Source organism: Kogia breviceps, chromosome X (genome assembly GCF_026419965.1).
Source record: "Kogia breviceps isolate mKogBre1 chromosome X, mKogBre1 haplotype 1, whole genome shotgun sequence".
Lineage (NCBI taxonomy): Eukaryota > Metazoa > Chordata > Mammalia > Artiodactyla > Physeteridae > Kogia > Kogia breviceps.
In genome coordinates, this window is record NC_081330.1 from 610000 (window position 1) to 635148 (window position 25149).

Below are 25149 nucleotides of genomic sequence, written 5' to 3' on the forward strand. Positions count from 1 at the left end.
CAGGAAGATACAGGATTGAGAAGTTATTTTTCTTTCCTTTCTGAAAATGAGAGTAATTTAAGCACAGTTGTATCCTAAGGGAAAAAAGCCAGATGATAGGAATAGGTTGAAGACTCAGAAGAGAGATACGATATTTGATAAGCAAGGTATTTGAAGAAGCTGCAGCTCTGGATAGGAAGTGGACTTCTTTCCTTGATTTGGGAAGACTGTACATGGGGGTAATAATTAGATGGAGTTGTTTGTTGCCTGATAACTTTTATCACCTCCACTGTCTGCTTGTTGGGAGAACAGGACACAATTTATTTTTATTGTATTTTTATTATTTATTATTTATTATTATTTTTTTTATTGTATTTTACAAAAACATTGGTCTGCAACCGGTTGGGAAAAAATTAACTGGTCCTACACCACAATTAGGTTGAGAAGCATTATACTCGACCATAAAAGCTCGAGCATGCCAGAAAAGGCAGGGCAGGGGGACTTCCCTGGTGGTCCAGTGGCTAAGACTCCACACTCCCAATGCAGGGGGCCCGGGTTCGATCCCTGGTCAGGGAACTAGATCCCACATGCTGCAACTAAAGATCCTACACGCAGCAACGAAGATCATGTGTGCCACAACTAAGACCCGTGCAGCCATATAAATAAATAAATATTAAAGAAATCAAAAGGAAAGAAAAGGCAGGGCGGGAGTGCAGACAGGTTGCCTGTAAGCAGAGGGGTTGCCTGAGCAGATACTGGGACTTGGGATAAAAAGATAACAATGATGTGAACCAGATCTCAAGGATGTGAACCAGCCAAGGTCTCAAGGAAGATGGGAGAAGGGCCAGAAACCCAGCAGAGGACAACAAGGAGGAGAGCTGACAGTGGTTACTCATCTTGATCAAGTAGTAATAATTTGCTAGAAAGAATAGAAAATTAGGTCCCATTCCTACTGAGTAGATTCTTCATCTTATTTTCCTAGAGAGAACACCCCACCCAGCCAAATGTGGGTCTGCATGAACTGGGTTAATCCCTGGCTGAGATCATCAAACAGAATACAGAAATCCCTCCCCAAGTGCAATTTTCATCATGCAAAATTATAGCACACGTACCTTTTCAGCAACTGTGCGCATATCAGTTCCAGTATATGTAAATTTGGGGTCACTCCTTTTGGGGATAAATTAGAAAAAAAGGGAACTGAGGTTTGGAATATAAAAAGGTATTAAAGCAAAGTAACAGGAATAGCAGTTTTTGCAATGAAACAGCAGAGACAAAGGAAGAGGAGGGAAAGTAAACTGAGGCTAGAGCTGTGCTCATATGTCTGTTAGAAGGACTTGGAGACATGTGCTTAAGTGGCGAGTGCACAGTCTTCATGGGCAAAGCTAAAGTCCTATAATCCTGGGTATTAAGGAGGTGAGTTTGACAAGGAGAAACTGCTGTGCTCTGACGTTTAAATAAAGGTAGACCAAAGCTTTCACCACCTCAAGCATTCAAGCCGCTGCGGATCTCTGAGATCACTGTAGGGTCCACCAGGGGGAGGCAGAAAGCCGTTAACAATTTAGATAGAGAAATGGATTAATAGGGAGAAATGTCTCCTCATATGCACATCATCTGCCACAGAGAGCTTTCACAGGTTCACTTATGATCTTGGTTCCCCCAACCATGTTTTTCACATAGGATCATACATATCTCAACTGAAAATCCTCCTACTGGAAAGTAAGGTGGAAAGCAACTTTCAGGGTTGCGGTGGAATTGAAACTGTGTTCCTGAGGGTGCCCCGCAGTCATAATGGCAACTTAAAATACAATCTGTACAAAACATTGCGAAAGTTGTGATAATTTTGAGTTAACAATGACAAAGAGATCAAAAGATAGGAGTAAACAAATATAGTCTTACCTTGGGTCATCATTCAACTAGAGTGGGAAAGAGCAGAAAACATTATTGATCACATTAAGTGTATTAGATGTACATGGATGCAGATAATATGAAAATTAGGTTATGTGTTCCTGTACACCGGCATGAAAGACTGGAGAATTCTTACTTCGGATTGCCAACAAGTAAGCTCTATTTCCTCGTCCTCTTTCACCCCTCTGCAATATTTAACGCAGTGGAAACTTGGGATTCTTGGAAACCCTCACCTGTCTTGGGTTATTTGGAACCGAACCCTCAAAATGATTCCTAGAGGGAAGAGTGGAGGCGAGGCTAGGGGCCCTAATCGTGGTCAGCTGCTTCCTGATACACTGATGTCCTCATTATAAAAGATCGTCTTTCTGATCTGATCTGCAGTTTTGGTCAATGGGGTGATAACTCCAGATCTAAAGAAAAGCCACAGGCTACAAGAAAAAGCGAGCCTTCCATCTCTCCCCCCCCACTCCCCGAGGCTTAGGAGGATCGCTGGTGGCTTGCGGAACGGTAAAGAAGCCTTAAACGACGCGAGGAAACGGGGCCCAGGCGACAGGACCATCCAAAGGATACGTCCAAGGATCTGAGTCGGGAGTGCCTGTGGCCTCCGCAGCCCTGGGCGCTGGCAACACCCAACCAGGGGACACGGTGGGACTGCTCAGCAGGGTTCCAGCCGGGCTTACTGGCTGACTTACTCACCTCCCCTATGCACAGCCCCATCACCTCCTCCTTCTCTGTGCTCAGAGCATGGTTGAGACAAACTAGGAAAGCATCCGATTCCAGATGAACCGCCTGCACCGCCTGCACCACCTGCACCGCCATCTTGGTCTGGCCCTGCTCACGTCCGCCTCGGGCCCACTCGGGCCTGGCCAACCGGCTGCTCCGGCGCTTGGGTTCCGTGGGGGCGGGGCCTGGGGCGCGGGGCGGGGCGGGCGGGCGCGCGGGGGCGGAGCTTGGGACGCGGGGGCGGGGCCGGCCCGGCGGCACCTGGGAAACGCCCGCGCCGGTTGGGGCAGGCGTGGCCGTCGGGGCAGAGGGCGGTGGCCGGCCGCGGTCTGGACGTCGGGCCGGGCGCGGGGGGCGGCAGGGAGGCGGCGCTCTCGGGCCGCGGGCGGACGTGGTCTGTGAGGAGCGCCCGGACGGCCGGGCCGGCGCCTCCTGAGCGCCGGCGCCCATTTTGCCCGCCCGCCGAGAAGAGCCGTGCGCGGCCTACACGCTCCGGGGACCTCCCTCAGGCGGCATCGCCGCGCGCGCCGGCCTCTCGAGCCCAAGGGACGCTCTTTTGAAATTCGGTCCTGAGTTAAGGTTTTCTTTTATTTTGTTTTGTTTCCAAGTTAGGGGCCCTGAATTTGGGACCACTCTTTCCCTGGACCACTTCCGGTGGCCAGCCCGCGCCCCGTAACTTCGGTTCGGTGACCTCGGCCCGGAATGCCCCTCGGCTCGCCCCGGGCTCACGTCCCGATCCTGGCTTGAGTGGCCCGGGGTGGGTGACCTGAAGTTGTAGCCTCGCTGCTCTCGAGGCGGATAATTAGCCCAAGAAACACTATATTCATGTGAGTAACCTCTTGGCAGAAACAGTGTTATACTGTGTCTGAAAAAGTATCACTCCTAAGCTTGGCGGCTGCTACTTTCTCCAAAGGCTTTTAGGTATTTATTTGTTCGATACAGGGAAGGGGAAAGGGGAACTGAAGTTTCTGTTCGAGGTCGGATGTATCGCAGATCGCAGCAGATATGCACAAGTTTCCTCAGCTCGCCTTGTCTCGGTGATATCAGACCTGGTGAAATTATATGTAAAAGTAATTTTCTTTTGAGGTGTGATAAACATGCAATAGGGGACCGTACACATCTCCCACTCCCGAGGCTAGGAATTACACGCGGATTCTGGGAACGATTCGAAACCAAAGAAAAATCTATGCCGTGCTGCTGCCACGGCCAGTCAGTGCCTCTGTGGGTTTGATCTGCTTCTCTGTTCCGTGTGTAGTTGGGAGACAGGCGGACAGGGCAGTACTGGAAAGGGAACATGCCCAGGGTGCTGCTGGAGGAGGTGTTGATGCTTTGCTCTTTTCTCCCAAGTCAGTTCCAACCCCGATCTCCCCACAAATAGGGCCCACGTCCAGTGGAACTATCTGGAACATCCATGCCAGCAACCTCCATTTTTACCTAATGTTTAAGAATCATATTGCACATCCTTCCATGATTAATTTTGATAATGATGAAGCTGGGGTGAAATTTCAAGTGTGCAATTACACTGGACCCATCTAATTTTTCTCTTAAGCTTCAATTTTACAGCATATATTATTTTCAATGGCTATTCGCGGCTAGTATGCCCTGCGCTGATGGTGCAAGTATGGCTGTTCTTATTTTTATGTTTTGTGATGGGACGTCTTGCGTTTATAAGCACTTTTAGGCAGCTTCGAGAAGAAAAACACCTTTTGTCTGTGGTTGGTGTTAGTCAATCTCATACTCCACAATGATATTCTCTACCTTTTATAATGCTCATGGCTGCATTTTACAGCTCTAAAGTTTAATTGGAGTAGAAAAAAACTATTAACATTTATGGCAAGCTTATCACGTGCTAGACACTCTACTAAGCATTTGTATACCTTGTATGTGTAAACTGCCCCAATTGGAATCAGCCTCTGCAACTTCCTAGCTGTGTTACCTCATGCAAGTTAGCTAACTTCTCTGTGCCTTACTTCCCTCATCTTTAAGTGGGGGTGATAATAGTATCCATCTAATGGGTGACTGTGAAGATTAAAAGAGTCAATATATAAACATGTAGGAAGTGCTAGGTAAGTGCTGACAGTTATGATTAATTTGTTTTTTAATTCTCATTTGACATCTTAGAAAACTGGAGTGTAGAGAGCTTAACTTATCCGAGGTCACAGAGCTAGTAAGTGGCAAAATCAGCATTCATACACAGGCCGGGCTGACTCCAGGGCTTGGTAACTTCACCCATTGTAAGTAGATGAGTTTATTAATTGACTTCAAATAAAATAAGTGTATTCAACTGATTCATGTTTAAAAACTGTTCAAACACCTGGAAATTAAACCAAATTATACTTCTTTTAAAAGACACAAAATAATTCATTCTGTAAATGAAAAATAATGGTTTTACTTGCATTACCTACCTAAGCAAGCCCTTCTGTGTGGTCTATCTACTTAAAACATAGTTTACAAACTGCCTTACTAAGAAATACTCTGTCTAGGCTAGTGTGGTCCCTGGCCGTGGCATCAAGGTAACCCCCACGGGGACAATCTTTTTTAGTGCATTCATGGGTAATAAAGGTATATAAACACTTTTTTTTTTTTGGCCGCACCGTGCAGCATGCAGAATCTTAGTTCCCCGACCAGGGATCGAACCTGGGCCCCCTGCATTGGGACCGCGGAGTCTTAACCACTGGACCACCAGGGAATTCCCTATAAACACTTTTTTGAATCCATTTGAATTTGCATCTGGTAGTATTCCTTGAGTTGAGTGGAACAGGTTTATGTTCTGTGTTCCGTATTGCACATTGTACCTAAGTTTATCTCGAGGTTTTCAGAGATTCATCTTAGTTCAAGGGGTTTTGAATTTTGTGCACAACTGTCATATGGAGGAGAATGTTCTCTAGTCAAATAAATTTGGGGAATGTTAAAATAAAGTTTCTTTACTGCATAACTTGCCAGAGCTTTTACTGTACTTATGTGCTTTATGCTTCTACAAGATCCCCAAACTTATTTGACCAAGGAAAAAGTTCGGGGCCAGTGTTCCGGGGATCACTTCTAGGGAAACTGTATTCCATTCATACAACCTGCGATTTTGCGGCTTTGATCTTAATCCCTCTCACTGAGCCTTGGCTTTTCTCTGCTGAGGCTCTTGATTCGTGCTCACGGGGCAGCTTCTCAGTCCCTTGATCACCGCAGCTGCCTTTCGCTGGGCCTTCGCGCTGTCTCCGGTAGCGCACGCAAGCGCAGGGTTGTGTGCTGGCGTTCGTCCCCAGGTTCGTCCTGCTGGTGCCCAGCGTGTTGTCCTTCGGGTCACAGCAGCACACCACGCTGCCTTTCTTCTGACAATAGTTTGTAGCGACTCATAAGGCCTCTTTGTAGTGATTCTTACTAACTCAGAGCATCCAGTTTGTTTGCCCTCTATGCCAGTGGAATTATTTCCTTTTAATATCGGTGTAACCAGTAAAAGTTTGCTTTTCATTCAGAACAGATTTAAATGTCAATGTGTCAACGTGTTAGTTGTTGCTAGGACCTGTGAAGTTGAGCTGGTCCTAAAACCCTTAACATTTGGTTTCTAAAACCCTTAACATTTGGTTTCTACTTTGGGGCGGGGCACGTGTTTCTTTTGTACTCAAAATTCAGGCTTTAATGTATTTTATTTTGACATTAGTATTTACTGGGTTTTGTTTTTATCTCTTCTTTCCAAAATCTTGGGGAGAAAGAGAGGCAGAACAATTGTATCTGCTACATGGAAAAAAATGGCTTTGAACAAAATAATGTATATATAGCTATATAAAAGACCCAGAGAGTCACTCTCTACCCATATGCTCATGTGGCCTTTGCCTCCCCTCTCTACTCAGCATACGTATCCATCCACTCACAGGAACACTGTTTGACTAGTATTTGAGGCTTAGGGTGTCCAGTGCTGTATTATTCCTTCTGCTGAGGTGCTTATAACACTGTACTGGGGTTGAAGGGGGGGCGGACAGGACTTGTGAAATAAGCAGAGCAAAATGCGAATCAATTTATAATTAGCGGTCAAATCTGAGTTTTAGTTTAGACATAAATGCCACAGTATTCATAAGAGGCAGGAAGTTTTCATCAAGAAGGCAGGCACTTGCCCTCTGCGGTAATAGTACTGAGATAGGCAGAGAGGCCCGGGGAGGAACATTAGGCGAGTGGAAAGCGAGAGCAACGATATGGCGCTAGACACGATGAACCTGGTATTGGGGAAAAGTTGGTCTCGAGTACAGTGGTAGTGGTGCTTGCTGGAAATGGTGACAGGTGGATGCACCAGCTGAAGAAGAGGAAGAAGTCCACGATAACTCACAAGTTTTGAGTCCGCAGGATCAGGAGAGGCTTTGTTGCCACTGCGAGAAATCAGGATTTGGTTTAGGAGAAGGTGTTCCGCTCTAGGTGAGTTTGAAATGAGAGAGCCCTATGAGACAAAAGCTACGGTGGGCTCAGAGTCAGGTCCACTCAGGGTGCAGTGGGCGAGGCAACTGTGAGGCTCATAAATTATTCACTACAATCAGACCATTTCCTAAGTCTATAAAAGATATTTTCCACTTACCTTTTAGGGAAGGTAAACTAACAATGTTAAGGAAAAACAACAACAACGAATCAGACTCGGATTGTTGTTCTTGAAAAGAAGGCTTGGTTCAGCTCAATTAGTTCTTTCTGGCATCATCCTGTGTTCTGGCATCTCGTTTCCCCTTGACAATCTCATTTTGAGGGTTTAACAACCTCCCAAGCTGTGTTGCAGTCCCTCTCCTACCTAAAGGCCGCCTAATGGGAATAGGAGGCCTCTGGTTTTTGGAGCAGATCCCCCAATGCCGTGTCTGCACGCTGCCCGACATAGACACCCAGTGAAAGCACGCTGCGACGCTGTAAGCTGGCTCCAAAAGGTTCATTCCTGTAAAATGCAGCTCAAGTTGTTGTGAGGCCCTGAATGAGACCCAGACCTGGGCGGAGGATCCTTATGGGATCGGAGCTGAGTCTGCGTTATGGAAAGAGTTTGCCCAGAAGGTGTGCTTCCTTTACACCTCCCAAAGGGCAGATGGGCTTTTCTGACCTTCTGACTTGGGCAAACAGAATTTAAACCCACGCGTCTATGGAAAAATGGGCTCCTATGACATCCTGAAGCATTATTACAATGAAACAAGGACCTAGATGGGTGACTATCATTTGCTGTCTCTCTCAGTTCTGAGTCATCACGGTCCCCAGGGTCTGCTGCAGCTGAAAAATTCCCTAATATGAAAACTCCCTTCTGGAAATGCCTAGCCATTATTAGTAACCTTTCTAAGCAAACTGATAAATAGGTCGTTGGCCCTTAAGACAAACTTCTAATTGCAAGTTAGAAAGCCATGCACATTACATGATTTGACCTTCACAGTCTTACCTTTTAAAATGGAAACTGCTTGGAAGGGGCTTTTACCTGGAGAATATGGCATGCATGTGTCTGTTATACTGCTTTCCTGCCCAAATGAGTGTGCCCTTACGCGCACTCCTGTGCATATTCCGTTGCTCACTACATTTTGTCAGATGCTGCTTGCTGAATGCAAAGACTGTGAGACCACTGCCCGGCTTCCTGTAGCGCTAGGCCTACATTTCCACAGAACCCCTCACCTAGCAGAGCTCTGGAGTGCTTGGCAGTCAGCAGCATCACCCAAGGTTCTGCCTGAGTGTCACTTCAGTGTCTGCCAGGGAGCTTCAGACGTCCTCAGTTCTGTTTAGGCTGTGCAAATAGACATAGATGAGGTTTGCTTCTAGTTGGTGGTTGCTAGTACCAGGTCACCTTGCTCATTGGTGAGTTCATTCCAACCCAAAAAGTCACACCTGTGTCCTGTGCGCGGGTGCTGCAGGCTTAGGTGGAGAAAAGCAGGGCTAGAATTGGAATCCAAAGCCCAGGATGGCAGGAGAGGATGTGGGGGCTCCACCCGATCACCTCTGGGTTCACCAAGAGGGTATCTACCGCGACGAACACCAGCGCACGTGGGTGGCCGTCCTGGAAGAGGTAACTGTTTACATTTTGTTTCTTTCTTTCTTGATTTTTGCTTTCAAGCAACTTGGTTTCTAACCAGTCTCAATATTCTGAAGTCTTTGGTTTTATTTTTGATCGTTTCTTTCCATTAGGAGACGAGTTTCCTAAGGGCACGAGTTCAGCAAGTTCAGGTTCCTTTAGGTGACGCAGCCAGGCCAAGTCACCTTCTCACCTCCCAGCTACCTCTCATGTGGCAACTCTACCCCGAGGAGCGCTACATGGATAACAACTCTCGCTTGTGGCAGATCCAGCATCATTTAATGGTACACATGTTGCTTAATAATTTTTCATTGTACTGGGACTCTTATAACAGAGTACTCTATAAACTTTTCTTTTTCTGACAGGTCAGGGGAGTACAGGAGCTGTTGCTTAAGCTTTTGCCTGATGATTAATCTGGTATGTATTTCTTTTTCTCCCCTGTCCCCACCCCCCCTTCTTCTTTTTCACCCTATTCGATTGTGGTGATTTTAATGATCTTTTTTTTCCAGGTGCTGGGATTCTAGGAAGATATGCCCCTCTGTTCTGTTCAGTATATGGCAATCACGTCATCCACCACTGCAGTGCACCCACCTGTGGGCCTGGGGGGAGGGAGTGGGTTGAGAAACTGCTCAAGAACACAGAAGTTTAGGAAGGGTCATGAAGAACCCCGAAAGTGGAACTGCAGAGAAAGGGTTATGCAGGCAGAAAGCAAGTCAACAAAAGCACTTAGTTAGGATACGTAACTTGAAATTGACTCCTTTGGAGATTGCCATAGAACCGTTAATGGACATCATCAGCTGGAGCTGGGATCTGATGAATCCCACAAAAGTCAGCGCCTGCTACAGAACAGATGCCCTGGCCACCAAGGACTTGGTACTGATTTAGAGAGAAGAGAGCAGCTCCTAGCAGCATCAACATCTATTTGTCGCTTATTTGCCCTGCAGCCATTCACCTGCCTTTCCTTCTCCCATCCTGTAAATATCCTAGGTTTTGCTCCAGTGTTTCCCATCCCAGTACTGACCTAACTTGGATCTACTAAGAACTTAGGGGGCTCTGAGAAAAAGAAAAAAAGGGAGATCATTTGCATTAATGAAATTAGCTACAAAGGCTCCTGGGCCTTTTTCCTTTCTGAAATTGTGTCTTCAAATTTTTAGAAGTTGCTGATCAGAATCATGGGCATTTAAATTTATTCTCTGGTTACAAATATTTTAAGTAAGTTGGTTTCTGTAAGAACACCAAACAACGTTTTAGCTGCTTACCTAGCACCTTTCTCAGGAAGTAATAATAGCACCAAATATTGCTGATTCACTACCTGATAAAGAATTTCCTGAGTTAAAATACTCATAACAGTTTATATACATTAAAAGAAAGGTTTTACTTTTTTAAAAATCTTGGGAATAATAGCTATCACGTGTTGAGTCCTTACTGCCTTCCAGGCACTGTTCTATGCACTTTATATCCTGTATCACGTTTAATCCTTCCATCAATGCTTTCAGGTAGGTATGATCCCTATTTTACACACAAGTAATAAGGAAAAAGGCTCAAGGAGTTAAATCATTTATCAAGAGTGGTTCTCTGAGTGACAGAGCCGGGCAGTGGGCCGACTTGTCAGGCTGCAGCGCCGGCTCCTCTAGCCCAACATTGGTTTACAGTAGTCAAGATGAGCTGAAGTCAAGGGTTTTTCCCCCTATGTAAAGCTATTTATATCTTCCAAGCCAAATGGAATATTATAAAAAATACAGTTAATTCATCCTATGAGCAGGAAGAATATTTTTTAGTGTAATTGTTTTCCAGCAATTGTAAGAGCATACTACTTGTCTCAGAAGAAAATTCCATCGAGGGGCTTTAAAGTCTTTATGTATAAAAGACAAAATAAAAATCATTTTTCTTATTTTAGTTTTCTGGATATGCCGCAGAAGGATCCGTGCCAGAAACAAGCCTGTGAAATACAGAAATGTTTACAAGGTAGTATGTTAAATGCTTTTTTGTAGTTTTCGACTTTATCTGTGAACAAGAGAACAGTTGTTCTCTTTATCAGCAGACTATGTTAACTCCTCTCAGAATGTGATATTTCTGTAATTAACTTATCCTAAATATTTTTCTCTCTGTGTCATCAAGGATGGCAGAAAATAAAAAGTGGTGTGACCTAAGCTTGGGGTTTACAATCCTGGTTGTACATTTAGAATCACCTGGAGGGCTTCAAACACTTGGCCTAGAACAGTTAGATCAGGCTCTCTGGGGGTGGGGTCTGGGCAGGAATCAGTCTAAAAAGCTAACCAGGTGATTTTAATGTGCAGCCAGAGTTGAGAATTACTAAGCTGAGCAAAGTCCTTTTCAAAAAAGACTAGTTTTAAATGGGTTGGTTAGACTGCACCGTGGCTGACAACTCACTTTTTAAAAGCAGTCAGGTTAGAGGGGGTGGGGGTGAAAATACAATTGGAATTCAGGCAACTAACTCGTAAAGGCAAAAGTAAATCAGCTAAAGCGTACTTCATGTAAGTGATTTGTCCATTTAGTTTTAAATAAGCAGATAAATTTTACCATATGCTAGAGGATTTTACTTTTTTAAATCAGCAAATGATTACTAGCAGAACAAACAGAAAAGGCTACAGGGCTATCTGAATTTGAAAACTGACTTTTTGGATAATTTTTTTCCCATTAACTAAAGTATTAGATAGAGATGGATGCCCATGAAAATATAGAAAGGGAGGAGGGAAAAATGTTCAGAGTTCACCCAAAGACTCACCACCAAAGAACACCCTTCTTTGTATATTTCCTTTGACTTTTAACTTTCATTCTTGGACTTTTCTTTTTATGGTGTAAGCAATATTTTTTAAATCTTTTAATCTGAAGTGTTAAGGTATAATAATACCATTTTATTCATCCTTTTCTTCCCTTCCTCCAAATTTAAGAAAAAGGAAGGGGAATTCCCTGGAGGTCCAGGGGTTAGGACTCAGCACTTTCACTGCCGTGGGCCCGGGTTCAATCCCTGGTCAGGTAACTAAGATCCCGCAAGCCTCGAAGCGTGGCACCCCCGCCAAAAAAAAAAAAAAAAAGAATGTTCTTCCCAGTTTCTTCTCCCAAATAAATTCTTACTTGATTCTATCTGATTCTTACCTGATTTGAATTAGCAACATACAGCTAAAGGAGAACACAAATCAAGTTAGAACTGGTTACACCCCCTCACTACAATGTGGGTGGATTGAGAGCTAGAAGGGCTAAGAGTGAGCATTAAATACTCCCTGGATGACAAGCTCAGTTGTAAGGGCTTTAAATAATATTAAGCTTTAATCCTTTCACCCATGAGGTAGATACTACTGTGACCCATTTTTATGGATGGGGAAATCAACACAGAAGCTATGTAACTTGTCTAGGGTCACAGAACTATTAAGGGGCACAGTGATGGTTTGAACCCCTTTGGTCTGGGTCCAACCCTGAACTTAGCCGCCCAACCATACTCTCTTTCTCATCAAAATTGTCTTTCCTATCCCAGGCTAACTCCCATGCACCCCATTTTAGTACTCGGGGACTCATCACCTGCAGTTGACCTAGGACCTTTAAGTCAAGTCCTCCTTGACTTAGGGTCTATGTATAGCAGGGATCTGAAAATGTTTTATGTAAAGGACCAAACGGGAAATATTTTAGGATTTGGAAGTCAGGAGGTCTTTGGTGTGTGTGTGTTTCCAACCTTTTGAAAAACCCATTCTTAGCTCAGCTGTAAAAAAGAGTGGAATTCAACCCTGAGGCTGCAGTTTGACAACCCCTAATGCACACACTTGGTAGGGAAGGTCCAGCAGCCACCTTAAACTGAGTGCAAAATAATGTGCATGGTTCCTGCATTTCTCTAATTCACCAAATTAACAAAAGGGATTAGTGGCCAAACACACACACACACACACACACACACACACACACACACACACACACACACACAAGAGAGAGAGGAGGTTAAAAACCACTGCCCTGGAAAAAGGCACGTAAGTAAGCAGCGTTAAAAAAAAAAGGAAATTATATGTAAAAATACCTTTCGACCACTTTGTACATCATACTTCCTTATTAACCTGTTGATGGGTCTCTAACTCAGAAAGAAAGAATTCAGTGGACTTGGGTACATCCTCTTTCCTCCAGGTCTGTAGATACAATAAAGTGAAAGGACTGGGAAGCTCAGATCTAAACCTCCCTGTGCCCTCGTCCTATGAGATCATGACTAGGGTCTGTCTATCTGTCTTTCAGCCAACAACTACATGGAATCTAAGTGTCAGGCTGTCATCCAAGAACTGCGTAAGTGTTGTGCTCGATATCCCAAGGGAAGATCTCGCGTCTGTTCAGGATTTGAGAAAGAAGAAGAAGAAAAGCTGACGCTGAAGCCCACATGACAGTAAAGTTCTGCTGAGAAGCAAACTGCTGCCCCACATTTCCACCACGCGGGTTTTATCTATCCTCCTGACTCTTTCTTCAGGCCAGGTAGCAGCAAATATCAAATGAAAAAGTCAACTATAAAAGTTAACATGCCATCTATGCAGAACAAATATAAATATATTAAACAAATAAGTAGAATGTGATAAAACTGAGCTGCTAAAATAAACCTTTTAAGTGAAAATGTTTGGTTTGGTATATGTGATATGCTGACTTATTGTCACCGGAGTCAGATTTGGCCGCTTGCCACTTAAAAGCCGATAATGGAGAGGCAAGTGTCAGTGGAAAAGGTGCTTGAAGCAGAAAACCCGGCAATCTGGGGAGAAGGTGGGTCTGTGTGCAGAGACCAACCCCAAAGATTCTGCTCAGCCATGACAGTTTTTTTGTTTTTTAAAAAAATTTATTTATTTTTGGCTGCGTTGCGGCGAGCGGGCTTCTCATTGCAGTGGCTTCTCTTGTTGCGGAGCACGGGCTCCAGGCACGGGGGCTCAGTAGTTTTGTGGCTCGCGGGCTCTAGAGCACAGGCTCAGCAGTTGTGGCACACGGGCTCAGTTGCTCCGTGGCACGTGGGATCTTCCCCGACCAGGGCTCAAACCCGTGTCCCCTGCATTGGCAGGGAGATTCTTAACCACTGCGCCACCAGGGAAGCCCCACCATGACAGTTTTCAAAGGGGAAAATGGGGGTAAGAATCTCAGTGAATCATCAGGGAAGGAGGTTGGATTCTGCATCATTCTCCTTTGCATGCAGACTGGCTGACTTTCTTCAGATGTTTTCTTGCCCATGTGATCTGCGTGCAGGATTGCTTAGGGGGCCTGTTGGGGGTAGAGAGCTAACTAACTACTTCTATCTAGGAAAAGAATGAACAGGTTAAACAAGGCATGGTGTGCATTCAGGAGAGTATAAGTCAGGCGTTAGGTTAAACTGCCTGGTGATCTCATTCCTATAATTAGGTTCTTTTAAGGTTCCAGGGGAACAGAAATGAGCAAACAGGAAAGGGGTAAAAGAGCTGCTTTCATTATAACAAAATATACTTTGGTTTTTGTCTCCATTCCTGGCACTGAGGTCCTAAAACCCTTGGAATTTCCTAAGTGATAAGTGCAATAAAGGTGTCTTCTGTTATGTTAATGAGACTTTTGAAAGCCCCTAGGTAACCTTAGGATGGGGGCTGGTTGACAGGGGAACCAACTTGCAGGGTTAGAGGGTTAGAACTTTCAGTTCCCACCCCCACCATGACCTCTGGGGAGGGAAGTGGGGCTAGAGGCTGGAGAAGATTGAGTTCGATCACCAGCGGCCAGTGATTTAATCAATTGTGACTTGTCAAACGATCACAGAAAGCCAGTGAATCATCAAAGTAGTAATTAGTGAAAGTTTATTGTGCACACACCAAAAAGACAGTTTGTGAACACGCAGCCCTCAGACCAACACTGGAATGAGGCTGAGGGGTGTACTGTTATAAGGCGGCTTACACAGCATGAGGGAAGTGACTGTTTATTCTTCACAGTGATTGGTTATAATATTAGAATTTTCTTAAATGGTAGGGAATTGGTCAGTGGTTAACCTCATATCAGCCTTAGGAAACAGTTTAGCTTATGCTTTCCAGAAGCATAAGCAAGAAATGACCCAGGTCAGGTTAGTCTCCTAAAATAAGCTAAATTAAGCCTTGCTTGTGTGACTAAACTGGTTTTGTCTGTTCACGGAGTATTCAAGGCTGGTCTCAGTTTTTTATTTTTAAAAATTTTATTGGAGTATAGTTCATTTACAATGTTAATTACTGCTGAACAGCAGAGTGATTCAGTTATACATGTATATATTCTTTTTCATATTCTTTTCATTATGGTTTATCACAGGATATTGAATATAGTTCCCTGTACTATACAGTAGGTAGGGCCTTGTTGTTTATCCATTCTATATATAATAGTTTGCATCTACTAATCCCAAACTCCCGATCCTTCCTTCCCTCACTTCTCCTCCCCCTTGGCAACCACAAGTCTGTTCTCTATGTTTGTGAGTCTGTTTCTGTTTTGTAGATATGTTCATTTGTGTCATATTTTAGATTCCACGTATAAGTGATATCATATGGTATTTGTCTTTCTCTTTCTGACTTACTTCACTTAGTATGATCATCTGTAGGTCCATCCATGTTGCCGAAAATGACAAAATTTCCTTCTTTTATATGGCTGAGTAGTATTCTGTTACATATATGTACCACATCTTCTTTATCCATTCATCTGTCAATGGACATTTAGGTTGCTTCCATGTCTTGGCTATTGTAAACAGTGCTGCTTTGAACTAGGGGTGCGTGTATCTTTTTGAATTACAGTTTTCTCCGGATATATGCCCAGGAGTGGGATTGCTGGAACATATGGTAGCTCTATTTTTAGTTTTTTGGGGAACCTCCATACTGGCTGCACCAATTTACATTCCCACCAACAGTGTAGGAGGGTTCCCTTTTCTCCACACCCTCTCCAGCATTTGTTATTTGTAGGCTTTTTTTCTTTTGGCTGCACTTTGCAGCTTGCAGGGTGTTAGTTCCCCAACCAGGGATCGAACCTATGCCCTCGGCATTGAAAGCTCGGAGTCCTAACCACTGGACCGCCTGGGGTTTCCCTGTTATTTGTAGACTTTTTAATGATGGTCATTCTGACCAGTGTGAGCTGGTACCTCATTGTAGCTTTCATTTGCATCTTTCTAAAAATTAGCGGTGTTGAGCATATTTTCATGTCCCTATTGGCCATTTGTATGTCTTCTTTGGAGAAATGTCTATTTAGATCTTCGGTCCATTTATCGATTGGGTTGTTTGTTTTTTATTGTTATTGAGTTGTATGAGCTATTTGTATATTTTAGAAATTAAGCCCTTGTCAGTCGCATCATTTGCAAATATTTTTCCCAGTCCAAAGGTTGTGTTTCATTTTGTTTATGGTTTCCTTTGCTGTACAAAAGCTTATAAGTTTGATTAGGTCCCATTTATTTATTTTTGCCTTTATTTATTTTGCCTTGGGAGACTAAGAAAACATTGGTACAATTTATGTCAGAGAATGTTTTGCCTATGATCTCTTCTAGGAGTTTTATGGTATCATGTCTTATGTTTAAGTCTTTAAGCCATTTTGAGTTTATTTTTGTGTATGGTGTGAAGGTGTGTTCTAACTTCATTCATTTACATGCAGCTGTCCAACTTTCCCAAAATCACTTGCTGAAGAGACTGTCTTCTTCCCATCGTATATTCTTGCCTCCTTTGTCAAAGATTAATTGACTCTAGGTATGTTGGTTCATTTATGGGGTCTCTGTTCTGTTCCATTGATCCATATGTCTGTTTTGTGCCAGTACCACACTGCTTTGATTACTGTAGCTTTGTAGTATTGTCTGAAGTCTGGAGGGTTATGCCTCCTGCTTTGTTCTTTTTCCTCATGATTGCTTTGACAATTCTGGGTCTTTTGTGCTTCCATATAAATTTTAGGATTATTTGTTCTGGTTCTGTGAAAACTGTAATGGGCAATTTGATAGGGATCATGTTAAATCTATAGATTGCTTCCGGTAGTATGGCCACTTTAACAATATTAATTCTTCCCATCCAAGAGTATGGGATATCTTTCCATTTCTTTGAATCATCATCAATTTCCTTTATTAATGTTTTATAGTTCTCAGCATATGTCTTTCACCTCCTTGGTCAGGTTTATTCCTAAGTATTGTTTTTTGATGTAATTTTAAAATGGATTGTTTGTTTACATTCCCTTTCTGATATTTTTCATTGTTGGTGTTAAGAAATGCAGTCAATTTCTTTTTTTTTTCCCGCTCCCTCCTCCAACCCTCTGCCTGTGCAACCAATTTCTGTATGTTAATCTTGTATCCTGCTACCTTGCTGAATTCATTGATTAGTTCTAGTAGTTTTTGTGTGGAGTCTTTAGGGTTTTATATATAGTATCACGTCATCTGCATATAATGACAGTTTACCTCTTCCCTACCAATTTGAATAATTTCTGTTTACTTTTTCCTTGTCTGGTTACTGTGGCTAGGACTTCCAATACTATGTTGAAGAGAAGTGAGAGTGGGCTTCCTTGTCTTGTTCCAGATTTTAATGGGAAGGCTTTCAGCTTTTCACCATTGAGTATTGGATTGGCTGTGGGTTTGTCATAAATAGCTTTTCTTATGTTGAGATATGTTCCCTCTATACCCACTTTGGTAAGAGTTTTAATCATGAATGGATGTAGAATTTTATTGCATGTTTTTTTCTGCATCTATTGAGATGATTATGGGGTTTTTTTTTCTTTTGTTGATGTGGTGTATCACATTGATTGATTTGCACATATCAGACCATCCTTGTGACTGTGGGATGAATCCAACTTGGTCGTGGTCTATGCTCTTTTTTATGTGTTGTCGGATTCAGTTTGCTAATATTCGGTTGAGAATTTTTGCATCTATATTCATCAAAGATATTGGCCTGTAATTTTCTTTTTTGGTAGTGTCTTTGTCTAGTTTCACGGTAATGGTGGCCTCATAGAATGTCTTTGGGAGTGTTCCTTCCTCTTCAGTCTTTTGGAAGAATTTGAAAAGGATCAGTATAAGTTCTTCTTTGTATGTTTTGTAGAATTTTCCTGTGAAGCCATCTGGCCCTGGACTTCTGTTTGTAGGGAGTTGGGATTTTTGTTTGTTTGTTTTATTACAGATTCTATTTCACTTCTAGTGATTTGGGATTTTTGTTTGTTTGTTTTATTACAGATTCTATTTCACTTCTAGTGATTGGTCTGTTCAAGTTATCTGTTTCTTCTTGAATCCGTTGTTTGGGGCTGTATGTTTCTAGAAAATTGTCCATTTCTTCTGGGTTGCCGAATTTGTTGGCATATAATTGTTCATAGTATACTCTTATGTTTTTTTGTATTTCTGAGTTATGAGTTGTGATTTCTTCTCTTTCATTTCTTATTTTGTTTGAGTCTTCTCTCTTTTCTTCTTGGTGAGCCTGGCCAGAGGTTTGTCAATTTTCTTTACCTTTTCAAAGAACCAGCTCTTGGTTTTATTGATTTTTTCTATTGTTTTTTAAATCTCTATTTTGTTTATTTCCTCTCTGATCTTTAGTAAATCCTTCCTTCTGCTGACTTTAGGTTTTGTTTGTTCTTTTTCTGATTCTTTTAGGTTGTGGGTTAGGTTATTTGAGATTTTTCTTGTTTCTTAAAGAAGGCCTGTATTGCTGTGAACTTCCCCCTAAGAACTGCTTTTGCTGCATCCCATAGATTTTGTATGGTTGTGTTTTCATAGTCTTTTGCCTCAAGATATTTTTTAATTTCTTCTTTGATTTCATTGTTGACCCATTGGTTTTTTTAGTAGCATGTTGTTTAGTCTCCACGTAATTGTTTTTTTCTCATTTCTTTTTCTGTGGCTGATTTCTAGTTTCATGCTGTTGTGGTCAGAAAAGATACTTGAAATAATTTCTATATTCTTAAATTTGTTGAGGCTTGTTTTGTGCCCTAGTATGTAGTCAATCCTAGGGAATGTTCCATGTGCACTTGAAAAGAATGTGTAGTCTGCTTTTTTTGGATGTAATGTCCTGAAAATATCAATTAAGTCTGTTCTGTTGTATCATTTAGGATCTCTCTTGCCTTATTGATTTTTCTGACTCAAAGGTCTGTCCACTGATGTGAGTGGGGTGTTAAAGTCTCCTACTATAATTGTCTTCCCGTCAATTTCTCCCTTTATGTCTGTTAGTATTTGCTTTATGTATCTGGGTGCTCCTATATTGGGTGCATTATGTTAACGAGTGTAATATCCTGTTCTTCTGTTGATCCTTTTATAATTGTATAGTGTCTTTCCTTATCTTTCATCGTGGGCTTTTGGGTGATCCTATATTGGATGCATATATGAGTTTTTTATTTTAACACTGTGTAATGTTGGTGAACCAGAATGCATCCACATGTTAGGAGTGGATACATTCCAGTTCCAAGGGGACAGAAGCTCCTGTGTGTCAGACCCTGCTGGACCTCACCCTGTGTACTTCATCTGGCTGTTGTCCATCTATATCATTTATAATATCCTGTATAATAAACTGGTAAACATTTAAGTGAATGTTCCTCTGAGTTCTATGAGATGCACTAGTAAATCAGTTGAACCCAAGGAGGTGTCGTTGGGAAACTCAGATTTAAAGCCAGTTGGTCAGAAGCACAGGTAACAACCTGGACTTGGAATAGGTGTCTGAACAAGTGGGTGCAGTCTTTTTTTTTTTTTTTTTGTAAAATTCAACCTTTCCTAAAATTGCCACTTTTGGATGATTTCTGTATTGACCAACTTTACCCACACAACAAACAACCTCACATCTCAGTGACTTACAGGAACAAACAGTAATTTCTTTTTTAAAAAATATTTATTTGGCTGCATCAGGTCTTAGTTGCGGCATGAGGGATCTTCGTTGCGGCATGCAGGCTCTAGAGCGCACAAGGGCAGTAGTTGAGGTGTGCAGGCTCTCTAGATGTGGCGCACGAGCTCTGGAGTGTGCAGGCTCAGTAGTTGCAGCACACGGTCTTAGTTCCCCCAGGGATCGAATCTGCATCCCTTGCATTGGAAGGTGGATTCTTAACCACTGGACCACCAGGTAAGTCCCAAGTGGGTGCAGTCTTGTGGGACTGAGCCCTTCACCTGTGTGACCCAGTCAGTGTCCAATAATTTGGAGCAAAGTGCCCTTCCAGATGCCAATAAGAATATTTCTTTCCACTTTTGCATCCCCCATCATATTGCCTAGCCCAGAAGCCACTTAGTATTTGTTCAGTGAGCGGCAGGAAACGCATAGAAATGATTCTTGGAATGTTTACCGACTCTTAATTTATCATCAGGAGAGAACTGGGGAAAAAATTCTTTGGAAGTTAGGCAGCGACAGAACTAGACTTAAGTGGTTTATCTACACTTTATAGCCTCATAATCAAAACCTATTCCAGTGGATCCTGATGGTGCTAACACAAGGCTGCTGAAGCTGTGTGACTTCACATAGTGGTTGAGGAGGGGATAGTATCGAAGGGGCCATTTGGTTTCCTCAAATAGGTGCTAGAACCACCATCACTCTACCCTCCCCCACAAATAAAGAAAAAAGATGACTTCTTAAGCAAGAGCTGAAACAAATTCTGATGGGTCCCTGTCTTAGTCCATTCGGCTTGCTATAACAAAAAGACCATAGACCGGGTGGCTTAAACAACAGACATTTATTTTTCAGAGTTCTGGAGGCAGCAAGTCCAAGATCAAGGTGCTGGCAGATTTCAGTGTCTGGTGAGGGCCCTCTTCCTGGTTCATAGGTGGCTGTCTTCTTGCCATGTCCTCACATGGAGGAAGGGACAGGGGCGCTCTCTGGGGTCTATTTTATAAGGGCACTAATCGCATTCACAAGGGCCTTGTGCTCATGACTTCATCACCTCCAGAGACCCCACCTCCAAATACCATCACCTTAGGGGTTAGGATCTCAACATGAAATTTGAGGAACCACATTCAATCCATAACAGGGAGGATCCCTCCTTCCCTCCGCCAGCATGCTAGAGAGAAGCTACATTGCTGTGAACAAACTAAGATAGTCCCTGATATTCAAATGCCATTACTGTTTTGAGATCAGGTGTTCTTTAAAGCAGCATTTCTACGAATTGCTGTAACAGGTGGAAAAAAAGGCTTGCCTGGTAAGGTAAGTTTGGGAATGCTAGGTTACACAGAAGTAAACTGGTTTCTTTCCTGTAAGACTTCACAGCTTTTCATACGCTCATGTGAAGTATGATTCTTTGGAAAGGACTGCTGTATGCAATACTTGCCAACTTGTACCAGCAAACCCATTTTGCAGATAGCATCTCTCAGGAGGGGAACATTCTGCAGAGACTTGGAGAAATGCTGCCTTAAGAGATGTTTGGTCCACAAACTAGGGAAAGAGTGCTATATTCTCATAAAATCATTTTAAGTGTTGTGTTAATAGTAGAACAATTTAATGAAACATTTTATAACTATATTTACATCATATACAAATCTAAATTACATTTAAAATGATCAGTTGATAGTGGTGTTGGATTCACATTAGCAATCACTACATGATCAAAGAGACTGCTCTCCTGTGCTTTATTACAAAATTATTTTTATTGAGTTAACTACTCAAGTTTCAGACTTTTAATTTTTTCCCCAAGTATACTCCTTTCTTTAGGGTTCCTAAAGCCTCAAACAATTATTCCTTCCTATCTCTAAACTCAGTACTGTTTCAGTTTCATTCAACATCTATTAGCAGGCATTGATTTCAATCTTAATTCTTCTTAGCTATTCCTATGACATACAGGGAAATAAAAGAGACATCAAAGAAGCTTAACACTCACCAGCTGTTTTTTATTTATTAGGGACTGTGATTAGCACTGAATCTCAGTCTTCAGGGAAGAGCTGGGAAGGTGAGAACTATGATCTCATCCTCCGTTTAGAGACTTCTTAAAAGCCTGCTGTAAGTGGGCTCGGAGTGACGCCAAGTTTCATCACCTGGTTAACTAGTGACCGAGACAGACCTCTCCACTGGAAAGGTAGTCTTCCCTTGGTCATGGGGGGTCATTTGTGGGATGATATGTTGGCACCATATGAACACTCCATTACCCCACAACCTTCTGCCCAAGAGCTTTACATCCACCGGTGACAGAAGGCCCTGGTCGGCCATCATGCTACTCATGCATCCACGCCACACAATTCCTATAACATTGAATAAACTAATATTATACTCTGTTCAGTATTTGGAAGGCATCCGAAATTATATGGCACTTAATTTAAAAGGTATTAAAGGCCTGTTCAGCAGAACTGTAACGTTACTACACCAGCTTCGAAGTCTATAGTTCAGTGGTTCCCAACTTTAGACGCTCCTCAAACATCTGAGGCTGCCCCGCCGCTACCAGTGCAACCAGAGTCTCCAGGACGGCAGCCAGGCAAGCGAGGATGCGAACCACTGCTCTCAATCATCATAATGGCATTTTTTACCATTTCAAATTCAGGACGGTAGTTTTGGTGTTTCAATAAGCTGACTTTACAGTTTTCTAAAAACATGAAGAAAGTGCAACAGTCAGTTTTCGCTAGAAAAATAGTGCTCTTGAAATTCATGATTCCTTAAGTATCAAATATCAGAGACATAAGCCACACTGTATGATTTCTGGGAAATGAGGTCCAGAATAAGGTATGTTTTCTGCCCAATTCTCCAAGAGATCACACTACTATTGTATAAGTGATTAAGAAGCCCCCGGACCTAGAACCGTGACAAAGAAATGAAGCTGGTAAGCTGGTGGATGGAGCAGAGGGGAGCAGCCTAATTTTGCCTGCAAGGGTCCAAACCTGGCCGTAAGTAAACCTGCCTGAGAGAAGAAACTAATGTTTCATCGTGAAACATGAATGATTCTCAGCTATTTAAAATCTATCCCTACACCATTTGTTTTCAATCCGAAATGTATTATTACATCTCCCAAAGTACACAAAAGTAGAGCTTTCAAATAAGAGCGCAACCATTAGTCGTGTCCATCTTTCCGGCAAAAGTCAAACAAAAGGATGATGGCGAGACCAGTTTCACAGTAGTTAAGCATTTCAAAACCATGAGCACCCACCCCAAGAGTACGTGAGCTAGAACCATGGACGATTCACCCCTTTAGTCCTGTCCTGTGCTCTGCCAGGTCCAGTAGGGAGGGCCGTCAGCCTGTTAACGAGTGTCCTGAGGCTGAGGGGTGGGAGCGGAGAAGTGGCCCAGCCGCCTGGAGGCAAGTCAATGACAGTGACACTCGTGACAGTGGCGCCACTCGGGCGGAGGCGGCCCCCAGCTCAGTCTGTGGCAGCAGCGAGGACACAGAGCCCTCGCGAGACTGAGGACGCGGGAGTCTATCTGTTGGCCCCGAGCGGGCAGCAGCCAGAAAGCAGAAACGCCGCGACCCCTCTCTCCCTCCTTAGCCTACAGCTCCCCATCCCCCGCTGGTCCATCACAAGGAGGGACGCTGGGCTAAAGGGTGGCCCAGAGTGGCAGCGATGCCAGCAGGGGACAGAGGAGCACATGGGGGCTCTGGGGTGAGCAGCGAAAAGGGAGAGGCCCTCAGAGGCACCCCGACCACCGGCTGTCAGAGGTTCTCCGGCCCGGGCCCAACTACACGTAGGGAAGCCCCGAACAAGGGGAGCCGAAACCCAAACCCGGTCAAAGTGACGACTGAAAACGCGTGATCCCTCCATCAGTCAACGAAAATCTGCCATCTCTTCAGCCCCCATCACTAAGGAGGCACAGCGTGTTGCTGGATCCTGGGTACTGGAGGAAAACGCATCATGAAACAGGCCTTGCCACTCACGTGGAGACAGAGTATCCACGGGTGAAGCTGCCCGGTCCTGGTGTCTCAGTTTTGCGTGAAGGGGTGGCAACTGTTCTCTGGGGGGAAACCTCTCACTTCACCACCTGAAGCAAAGCTGCTGACAACAGGGCCTCCATTTAGAGGCCGCCCTAACTGCCCGAGGGAGCGCTCCTAAAGGCCGCCAGTGCCGAGCTCCAGAGCGCCGCCGCTGCGCCACCTCGGCCCCCGCTCCGCTCAGCGGGCAGCCCTCAAGGCCGTCCTGAGTGCAATAGGGTGCGGCCAGCCCGTAACGCTGACCTCAAGCACGTCCCTCGGGTGGGAGCTAGAACCTTACTTCAGTCTATTATCGATTACAACGCGCTCAGAGCAGCTCAGGGCAAAAGCTGCTCGTCGTTGTCATCGCCAACCACCGCAGGAAAAAGAGATGGAGAAAGGCCACCCCACCCCACCCCACTACCCGCAGCCCCTATTCCACTGGTCTGGGTGGGGTCAGATGGGTATGATAATAGGGTGGGTACTGCACTGATGATTCGTAAGATGAGTTCTTACCTTTTACAGACACATACCAAAATATAATACAATGACACATTTGGTATTTGTTTCAAAACGACTGATAGAACAAGCTATAATTTGATGATCATTATAGGCAGGTGATGGACACATGGGGGTCATTGTACTATTTTCTGTATTTTTATGTACGTTTGAATGTTTCCATAATAAAAAGTGAAAACAATTTTGAGTTCTTCTACAAAAATATGGAACGACATGGCTAATACCATTATGATTTGTATATAATTCATACATGTTACAAGCAAAACAATGTTGCCTTAAAATACTACAAGGAGAAAAATGCAAATGGATGAATTCTAAAACATTCCACACATCCACTAGTAGCTACAATTTCCAAATTCAATACATCATTCCTAAGGTAAGTTAAAAGGCAAACACTTTAAAAGGAAGGCCTTAAAAACATACATTTTGCAAAGGATCACCTGCAAGTTTAAGAAGTTAATTCCAAGTTTTCTGAATTTTCAGAACTCATAAAGTATCACAAATCCTGTGGCTCAGTGCCTTTTCCAGATACTTTTCTATGAGCTCATTATTCATATATTCAACAGATACTGAGTTCTTATTAAGTGCTTGGCTCCATGGATATAATGGTGAAGACACAAGCCTTGCCTTCCTGCAGTGGGTCTCCTAGATGGTACAATAGAAGGCCATTACAGAAAAATGTGTTAAGTTTCTAAGCATGGGTATATCTATAAACTTTTATTTTAAAGAGAAATTCTAAGAGTTGGGGTCATCCTGAGACAGCACATTACCTTTGATGATAGAAATAACTTATTTCACATGTGCTGTTGCTACTGTTCTCAATTCTTAATGTGTGGAATGTCACCATTTGAAAACTCTGGTTCAAACGTTATATATTTCATACCAACTGGATAAATAGTAGAACTGGCACAGAGGCGCTATGGCTACCCCTGATGTTTTGACGAGGTAAAGAATATTTCACATTTCAAAGCTTAAAACCTTTCCTATTAAACAAAAATCCCAGAGCTTCTTCCCTCTTCCACCTAAAGTCACTTATTTTACCATAAATAAATCCTTTAGAAACCATCATGAGATGCATTATCCTGTATGATGGATGGAATACATCCCTAGATAATACCTGAATGCCTCTAAGTGATTCACTAAGTCTGACCATCCTAAATGTATCTATTGGTTGGTTTCCCAAAGACCTTCCCACAATACCTTCAGCTCAGCATATGTATCTTTAGAACAAGTTCAATCCGTATGCAGATATTTCAACTGTAGCGCACATGCTGCCATTT

At 43.2% G+C, this 25149-nt stretch overlaps 3 protein-coding genes across 6 annotated transcripts in view; 2 read left to right on the forward strand and 1 right to left on the reverse strand.

Moving 5' to 3' along the window:
• Nucleotides 1-2782, reverse strand: part of BRCC3 (BRCA1/BRCA2-containing complex subunit 3) — a 77690-nt gene extending 74908 nt beyond the window's left edge. For 2 of the 3 annotated variants that reach the window (XM_067024031.1, XM_059051277.2), the window contains exons 1-3: nt 2581-2782; nt 1876-1892; nt 1092-1146 (exon numbers count right to left, since the gene is read on the reverse strand). In XM_067024031.1, the coding sequence (XP_066880132.1) occupies nt 1092-1146; nt 1876-1892; nt 2581-2703 (195 nt within the window). In that variant the 5' untranslated portion in view covers nt 2704-2782. The remainder of the gene's footprint in view (nt 1-1091; nt 1147-1875; nt 1893-2580) is intronic. The other variant, XM_067024029.1, reaches the window with a different exon arrangement.
• Nucleotides 2783-3346: 564 nt separating this feature from the next.
• On the forward strand, nt 3347-13206 carry CMC4 (C-X9-C motif containing 4). 2 transcript variants are annotated; one of them, XM_059051294.2, is made up of 3 exons: nt 3347-3434; nt 10509-10576; nt 12845-13206. In XM_059051294.2, the coding sequence occupies exons 2-3, from the start codon at nt 10519-10521 to the stop codon at nt 12985-12987; spliced, it is 201 nt and encodes a 66-aa protein (XP_058907277.1). In that variant the 5' UTR covers nt 3347-3434; nt 10509-10518; the 3' UTR covers nt 12988-13206. The 2 variants fall into 2 exon arrangements, with proteins under 2 accessions (XP_058907277.1, XP_066880355.1); XM_067024254.1 differs by lacking the exon at nt 3347-3434 and adding an exon at nt 9498-9585.
• On the forward strand, nt 3348-9201 carry MTCP1 (mature T cell proliferation 1). Its single transcript, XM_059051292.2, has 5 exons — nt 3348-3434; nt 8454-8605; nt 8725-8895; nt 8977-9028; nt 9121-9201. Exons 2-4 carry the CDS (start codon nt 8501-8503, stop codon nt 9022-9024), a joined length of 324 nt encoding a protein of 107 aa, XP_058907275.1. The 5' UTR covers nt 3348-3434; nt 8454-8500; the 3' UTR covers nt 9025-9028; nt 9121-9201.
• Nucleotides 13207-25149: the final 11943 nt, after the last annotated feature.

What these genes read in the sequence shown, in the direction of transcription:
- MTCP1 (XM_059051292.2), top strand. Translation starts at nt 8,501, where the DNA reads ATGGCAGGAGAGGATGTGGGGGCTCCACCCGATCACCTCTGGGTTCAC. An exon ending in GGGTGGCCGTCCTGGAAGAG is followed by an intron (nt 8,606 to 8,724) that starts GTAACTGTTTAC and finishes TCTTTCCATTAG; the next exon opens with GAGACGAGTTTCCTAAGGGC. An exon ending in AGATCCAGCATCATTTAATG is followed by an intron (nt 8,896 to 8,976) that starts GTACACATGTTG and finishes TTTTTCTGACAG; the next exon opens with GTCAGGGGAGTACAGGAGCT.
- CMC4 (XM_059051294.2), top strand. Translation starts at nt 10,519, where the DNA reads ATGCCGCAGAAGGATCCGTGCCAGAAACAAGCCTGTGAAATACAGAAA. An exon ending in AATACAGAAATGTTTACAAG is followed by an intron (nt 10,577 to 12,844) that starts GTAGTATGTTAA and finishes TCTGTCTTTCAG; the next exon opens with CCAACAACTACATGGAATCT.